Raw genomic sequence first — 8,162 nt, 5'->3', positions numbered from 1 at the left:
TCATCTTTTTATGGAACCTCTTGATGGACGATTCTGGAGATTAAAACTCTTGACAATTTCCATGATCTAAAAAAGGAAAGCTGACCTAGAGAAATATGGGACAAAAGATCAGCATTTCAGAAGTCTCAAGCAGCAATGGGATCTTACACAGTAGCCTATTTAAAGTGGTGCTGATTTGAACACTTAGATTAAGTTCCTGGAAAAAGACAGAAATGTGACTTTTGTCAGAAGCAGTGCCATTTTATTGAATGAATGATAATTTTGCACTTTCTAAGTACCATGCACTTGCTTCCAGGTTAACAACCCTATGAGGCAGGTACTATTGTTATGCCACTTTACAGATGAAGAAACTGAGGCATAGGTAAAATTAAAGTGTCCAAGGTCCTGACAGCTGGCTGGTCAGTAGTTGAGCCAGGAACCTAACACGTCCATCCCTCGACCTGCCAGTTGACACCAGCTGAAGCTGGTCGTTTTCTTGCAGTGCCTCGAAGCCCCGCTCCGGTCCTGGATCTCCAGTGCCGCCCGGACCCGTCCTCCCTCCCTCGGGGTTCCAGGCGCCGTTTCTGGCCGCGCATCCCGGGGAACGGAGCCCGCACACGGCAGCCCTGGCAGCGCGCCCCCGCGGCCGGCGGGAACGCGGGAGCAGCGCGCACGTGCCGCCGGGAAGAGGCCGCCCGGGCCGCCCCAAGATGGCGGCGGCCGCGGCCGCAGCGGCGTCGGTTGGCAGCGGCCCGTGAGGCGGGCGGGGTCGGTGGCGCGGAGGCGGGGTCCCGGGCGAGCCGCCCTGGGAGGCGGGGGCCGTTTCCATAGCGGCGGCAGGAGGTGTCGCGCCGGGGAACTTCCTGGTTCCAGGGCTCGGCTTCGCCGGGATCCTCTTGGAAGGGAAACAATGGGGCGGAGGGCACTGCGGTAGCCGCCGCGCCGGGACCTCCTGGGCCCCCGGGACTCCCCGCGCTGGCTCCGCCGACGGGACCGTCCGGAGGTAAGTTCATTTTCTCCTCTCCCCCCGCCAGGGGCCAGCGGCGGTGGGGCTTGGCGCGTTTCCTTCAGGCAGGGACTCGGAGTTGGCCCCGGGGAGCCGGACGCCGCCATTCCCGGCCCCGGGGAAGGTGGACGGAGCAGCGCTCCACTTCCCCGCCCTCCAGGGGGGCCGGCTCCGGAAAAGAGCGCGGCCGCCCTGGCCCCCACCCCCTGGAACCTGGACGGCAGGGTGCTGCGGGTGTGATTGGCAGGTTGGCGGGCGCCGGGTAGGGGGCGCAGGGGGGCGTGCGGGGAGGGTCTGGCGGGGCCGGCGCGGGAGGGGACCTGCCGACCCGTGAAGGGGGGCTCTGGAAGGGGCAGGGGTCGGCCAGGTCCGGGGGGAGGGGAGACCCGCTGCCTCCCCCTCCCCCCGAGCAAGTTTCGGTCCCCGGGAGACGTGTCTCCCTTGCAAGTTTCAGTTGCGTCCTCCAGAGACCAAGTGGGCAGGACTGAGGCAAACTTGGTTCTTTTAAATTATTGCCTTCCTGCCGCGGGACTTCGTTTCGACTAGGCAGGGGGAGGATGGGGTGAATGAGGGCTTTGGAGAGGCTGGAAATTTCTGCGCCTTTGCAGAGTTTGCAAAATAGTTTGGAGCTCACAGCCGGGTGTTGGTGCGGCAGTTGTGATGCGGCAGAATGGTTACTCGCAGGTATTTTAATGCCAAGAAATGTGAAGAGTATGAATCCACGGGTGGACATTTCTAGAAATTGAAGAGTAGAGTCTGCCCCCCCCCCTTCATTTTAATCCACGGATGCTTTTTAGTCAGTAGATTTCAACCTGAGTTAAATGAGTCCCTTATGGGACTGGGAAGGAGTTTTGAATTGGGGCAGTACCCAGTCATTGGAAATAATGTGACACATAGAAAAAAAGTGGGGACACGGTCTTAAATATTTTGTTTGCTGGAAGAAAGTGATTTCAAGCATGTATTAATCCATTTATAAATAGAAGTACGTCTTTGGGATAGATATTTAATATTTCGTAGCACAGAGAAGTTGGACAAAACTTTAGATATCACCCTGGCCAACTAACTCCCTCACATGTTGAATCTATGAGAAGTTCTGTTACAGGGAATGCAGGGTACTTTTTTCTTTTGTGAAGTCATCTTAACAAGAATTAAATTAGCCAGCATCAAATGGACAGTGGTTTATTTGCTTTTATTTCTCACTCTGTCAGACCCGAAAATTAAGAAAAACGTTTCTGAGCTTGTTGGGTTTTTTTATAGTAAAGTCTGTAAACATAGTCTAGTTTATTACTTAAGGTGGATGTTGACCTATGTTCTATTCCACATAGGTAACTGAAATATGTCAAAATATGAGAAAAAAGCTACACCAATAAAGGTATAAATTAATTTAAAAAGGAAAGCCAGAGCCTTAATTCCAAGTACAGGTATTCTGAGTTAACAGAAATTCCTTCGCTGATTACCTATTTAAAGAATCACTGAGGTGTCACAAGAGCATTCAAAGAAGCATCATTTCCCAAACATTAAGAACTTGGGCCCTGAGTCTTGCTGTTCGTGCCTACTTACTGTTTTTAGCTAGCCTGTCTGACTCTGGCATCCTTGTTTCTGGTGAGAATAGCTCATTACCAGTTATAACATTGTTTTGACATGAAATAGCTCCCCTGGAGGACAGCTGCCATTGGTTAAACAAGCCAGTAAGTAGAAGTGTCGGCTTTGGCACCATCTGTTAATTGGCTGGTCATCCTTGGGAACCAAGACAACTTCCTGGCATGGCAGATCCAAGCTGGACTTCCAGTGCCAGGCAGAGGTGTGCGCTAGCCTTTGCCTTCATGTTGGCATCTCTCTCAGGTTACTGTTACATTTTGTAGCTAGGGAAGATGGGTGAAAAAGAGGCCAGTAAATTTAAGCTAGTGGCAAACTGAAATGAAACAAAATTACTTTGATTTGTAAATGCTAGGAATGTTAAGGCAGTTTGAAGCTGGCAAAAAAACAGCCACAATACCAAAACTTTAGGAATTGCTGCTTCAGTTAGAAAGTGGCAAGTGATTACATTTTCTGGTTTATGTTTGCAATTTCACTTTAACCATCCTTGTTTCGTTTTAGCACAATGGTATTGTTACACCAACAATACTCAGACCATTTATTACCAGAAAGGTATAGTTTGTCCCTTTAGTGTGATTTTTTTTTTTTTTTTGCGGTACGTGGGCCTCTCACTGTTGTGGCCTCTCCCGTTGCGGAGCACAGGCTCCGGACGCGCAGGCTCAGCGGCCATGGCTCACGGGCCCAGCCGCTCCGCGGCATGTGGGGTCCTCCCGGACCGGGGCACGAACCCGTGTCCCCTGCATCGGCAGGCGGACTCTCAACCACTGCGCCACCAGGGAAGCCCCGAGTGTGATTTTTGAAAGGCATTGTTAGATATGATTTCCTTATATTTACTGTCTCATTTTTTTTCCTTTAGAAAGTGTCTCAATTTTTACAGTGGAAGTCAATACAAAAATAATATTCATTTGAAAGAAATCTGACTTCTAGCACACTTCCTTATAGTACATGGGCATTAGAGCACGGGAATTAGAGTCACAAACTTGGAGTCTCAACTGGTCTCTGCCATTTCCAGGTTATATGCAGATAATTAATTTTTTAAAGCTTGTTTCTTTGTAAAATTCGGGGGGAGGAATCATAAATTCACGCTTGTTTGTTTATTCAACAAATATTTCTTGAGTGCCTTATTGTACCCATGACTTTGCGTTAGGTACCTTGTTTTCAGCAACAGGAGGGATCAGTCCTTTGAAGTGAAGTACAGGGAGCTATAAAACCTGTCACCAGGGAACCTAACTTGATTGGGAGTGGCAGGGCAAGCTGTCCTGAGGAAGTGGCTGGCAAGACCTGAAGGATGAGGAGGAGATGGCAGGTGGAAAGGGCACGTGGGAGGGTGGGACACTTTGAGTTTGAGAGAGAGTGCGTACACGGTCCCTGAAGAGCATGCTTGTGTGTTAGTTCCCTCTGTAGCACATATGCCACCACTGTTCACTGTTAGTTGTGAATAGAAGGTAGGCTCGTTCACGGTTAGTTGTGAATAGAAGGTAGGCTCTTGACCCCATGCTCGCATCATCTGAACCAGGTGAGAACAAAGGTGGCTCAGCCTTTGTAGAAAGGAAGTTAGTCTAGATGACTCTCACCTCGCTAGACTGGAGATGAGTCTGCACGCTTTGTGTCTACTTTTATAACTCTGGCACCGATTACTTGATAGTTCTTATATCTGTTAAGTGGTAAAGAAAAGGTTCTTTGATTTCTTTAGCGAGATGCTGTATAATATCAGTATGATGTTTTGATTTAATTTTGATAGTATTTTCCCTTGGAAGAGCTTAGACCCCCCTTTATTTAAAATATCTCCTCCTCACAAAATGCAAGTAGCAATCCGCTGTAAAATTTTAAAAAAAATTAGTAGGTGGCAGGTAGTTTCATTTGCTTATAGGAAGCTCAAGAGTGACTCTGGAGTTTCATATCTTGTTTGGTTAAGTATCTTTGGTTGTAAAGAGATTATTTAGTTATTCTCTGATAGAGGTATATGTTGCACCTGTTTCTTGCTGACATTGATACTAGTGCACAAAAAGTTTTAATTTTATCCTGGGATTTCCCTTCACTGAATTAACAAGTGAATTAAAAAATATTAAAGCAATGTTTTTCATGAAATAATTGAAAGAATATCATTTTAAGCTTCTTAATACATTAATTTTGGTTAGTACTATTATATAGATCAGTAATGGCAAATTAATATTTTTTTGCGGAATTAATGCAGCATTTATAAGCCAGTTGGTTCTCTGGATTTTTTGTTCCAGTTTCTTTTTGTTTGGCTTTTGGATGTTTTAATGCTTGTTAGCATATCTGCAGTTACATAAGAAAAGATAAGGTGAAATAAGACTTCGAAAAGTCAGTGACAATGGAAAAAAATGGAATAGATGTGGAGGTTAAAATTTACAAAGTTTAGGTATGTGAGTGGGGGCTAGATATTTCTGTGTATTTTGCTGATGGCTCTTATAAAAATGAATTGGCAGATAACTTGATATTAATGGTTAAAAATTAAACATCTTACCTGTTCCATGTTCCTTTTTTCTTTTTCTAGATTTGTTTTGGATTGATTAAAAAAATAATTATTCCATTTCCCCCTTTTTTATTAGCTTGGGATTATATATTCTTTTACTCTTCCTTTAGTATTTGCCTAAGAAACTCTAATCTTTTCTCTACTTATCAAAGTGTAGCATTAATTGAGACTTTCACTCTTTTCAGATAATGTGAAGCCTTTAAAAACATGTAAGTCAATTTCTTTACTATTTTTTAAACCTATTTCATTGTTATCAGGCTTTTAAATGCATATATGTATTATACCCCAAAGACCTATTTCTGTTGTTCTGTACCTTATTATTCAGTTAGACTTACTGCCTTTCTTTTCCTTTATTCCTTCTTGCGATACTAACCTTCCTTCTGAAACAATTGTCCATCTGCCTGCAGAATACCCTTTAGTATTTTCTTTAGAGTGGATTTAGTGTTGAAAAAATTTCAGTCTCTTAGTTTGTCTGAGAATGTTTTTATTTCACCTGCATTCTTGAAAGATATATTTTGCTAGGTATAGAATTCTGGATTGGAGATACATACATACATATATTTGTATATTAGTTCTTTGAAGAAGAGATTATTCTATAATCTTTGTTTCTGTTGAGAAGCAGCTGCAGTTTATCACTTTGTTGATAATTTGTTTCTTTCTCAGGCTATTTTTAAGATTTTCTTTTTGTCTTTCAGATTTTATTTCAGATGATGTCCTCTCCCTCACCCCCTCCCTCCCTCACCCACCCACCCCTTTCCTTTTCTTGTTTGGGCATATACCTGTTAATGCTGTGACCTGATGTCTTTCATCAGTCTTGGCTAGTTTTCAGCTGTCATCTCTTAAAATATTGCTTTTCCCCATTTCTCATGCTTAATCTTTCTGGGACTTCGGTTCCAGTGTTAGGTCTCACTGACTCCTCTGTGTATTTCACCTGTCTTCTAGGTTTTCTATTTTTTTCTTTTTTTCTGGACATTTTCTTCTGGCCTGTCTTGTGGTTTACTAAATTAGCCTTCATCTCTGTCTAATTTGGTCTTAAATGTGTTCATTCTCTGGGTTCTTAATTTTGGTTATTGTATTTTTCATTCTAGAATTTCAGTTTGGTTCTTTTTAAAATCTGCTATGCCGCTTTTATAGTTACTAATTCCCTATCAAAATGTTCAAGCTTTGAATATATCTCTGTGGACAGAGTAAGCATGTAACTCTGTCCCAGAGTCCTGCAGGTTTTTTCTGTCATCTGGTATTTCTCAAGGAGTCTCATCTCCTTGTATGCCTGTTCATCTTTGATTGTGTACTGTTCATTGTATTTGAAAAATTATTTCTAGAAGTAATTATAGATTTAGATAAGGATTTTTCTGTTGCTTTTGCCAGGCACTTAGGATCACCTTGATCCAAATTGAAAATTTCTTTTTAGCGTCTGTGCAAAGACTGGTTTAGTTTACTTTGTGTTATTCTTTCTTCTGCAATTCAGTTTTTCGAAGTCTTATTCCAAAGCAGGGGATGGCTCCCTTGGTGGCTCTTGTACTCTGACATGTTGTCTTCCTAGCTTGCAAGGCTGCTTAAGTGCATTTTAGCATCTCAGGCACCTCCCTTGATTGGGCAAACATTTCCAGGAGGAAAGAAGCCCCAGGGTACCATGGTCCCCATTTTGGATTCCTGTTCTTAGACTGTGGCTGGTAATTCCTCATTATCTTGTTAGCTCTTTGATTGCCCCACCTCTCCCCACCATACATATAATAATATGCACTAATCTTAAATGTATACCCTGACGAATTTTTATAAATGGAATTAAGTATATACTCACACCCAGTTTAACGTATAGAATATTTTTGCCACCGCAGAAGGCTCTGTCACACTCATTCCCAATCCATACCACCTTCCTCCCTTGCCTCAAGTAACAATTACTCAGTTTTCTCTCACCATAGAAGTTTTCTCGTTTTTCGTCAAAATGGTATCATACAATACGTACTCTCTTGTCTGGCTTGTGTCAACATTGTATCTTATCAATGAGATTCAGCTATGTTGTTGCAAGTGGCAGTAGTGTTTCTTTTTTATTGCTCTGCACTTTTTCTAGTTTACTGTGGCCTCAAAAAAAATTGCTTCAAAACTCAGTGACTTAAACAATGACAACATTTATGTTCGTCACAAAACTGCAATTTGGGCAACGCTTGTCTCTACTTCATTTAGTTTTAAGTAGGGCGGCTTGAAGGCTGGGCCTAACCTTGTTTGAACGTTTGCTCCCACAGCTGGTGGTTGATGACAGAGCATCTTAGGTGGCCTGAGTTCGTCACTGTGTGGTGGCCGGTTCCCAGGCCGGTCGTCCTGCACATGCAGCCCGGGGACGGGGGGATGTGGAGAGCCGGATGGACGCTAGGTCACTGTTAGGAACCGACCGAGGTTTAGAGAGAGCAGAAACCTGTTGATGAGAGATGCAAGATTCTGGAAGAACATGTGAGTCGAGAAATATTGCAGTGACTGTAATTGGAAAATACTGTCTGTCATAGTAGTAACCTAACATACGAATGTATCACAATTTATTTCTCCATTCTACTTTTAATAGGCATTTGCATTATTTCCGGTTTTGAGCTGTTATAATAAAGCTGCTATGAACATTCTTATACATGTATTTTGTTGGACATGTGGACTCCTTTCTTTTGGAAGTATCCCTAGAAATGGAATTGTTGAGTAATAAGTAGATAAATATTTAGCTCTTGGAGTTACTACCGGTTTTTCAAAGTGGTTGTACCAATTTTTACCCTCTGATATTTTTAATAATTAAAAAGTATACTTCATATATACATTTATATATATATTTTTTTGGTCTAGGTTTTTGTCTTTAAGAAGGTTGGTATGTAATATGTGGTTTAGCTTTGTCAGAAATTCAGGTCCTTTATTTTGTCTTTTATGTAACTTTCATGTGTTTGTGTTTTACTTTCCCAGCTGATGATTAGTTGCTGGAAAATAGAAGCCAAGTAGAATAATGTGGTTGTGAAGTAATAGACTCATTTTGAAAGCAGGATTTTAGAATATGTATTCAAATTAGTTGCCATTAGTAGACTACATTAATTGCTGAAGAGGAATTTATTT

At 42.9% G+C, this 8,162-nt stretch overlaps 1 protein-coding gene across 1 annotated transcript; it reads right to left on the bottom strand.

The window, feature by feature from the left end:
- Positions 1-399: 399 nt before the first annotated feature.
- Positions 400-1,092, bottom strand: LOC131752916 (uncharacterized). The gene has a single exon (XM_059057577.2). It carries the CDS (start codon positions 1,090-1,092, stop codon positions 400-402), a length of 693 nt encoding a protein of 230 aa, XP_058913560.2.
- Between the last annotated feature and the right edge of the window lie 7,070 nt (positions 1,093-8,162).

The sequence above is a fragment of the Kogia breviceps genome, chromosome 3 (assembly GCF_026419965.1).
Source record: "Kogia breviceps isolate mKogBre1 chromosome 3, mKogBre1 haplotype 1, whole genome shotgun sequence".
Lineage (NCBI taxonomy): Eukaryota > Metazoa > Chordata > Mammalia > Artiodactyla > Physeteridae > Kogia > Kogia breviceps.
Note: the sequence above shows the minus strand (reverse complement) of the source record. Positions and strands in the feature narration are given on the sequence as shown.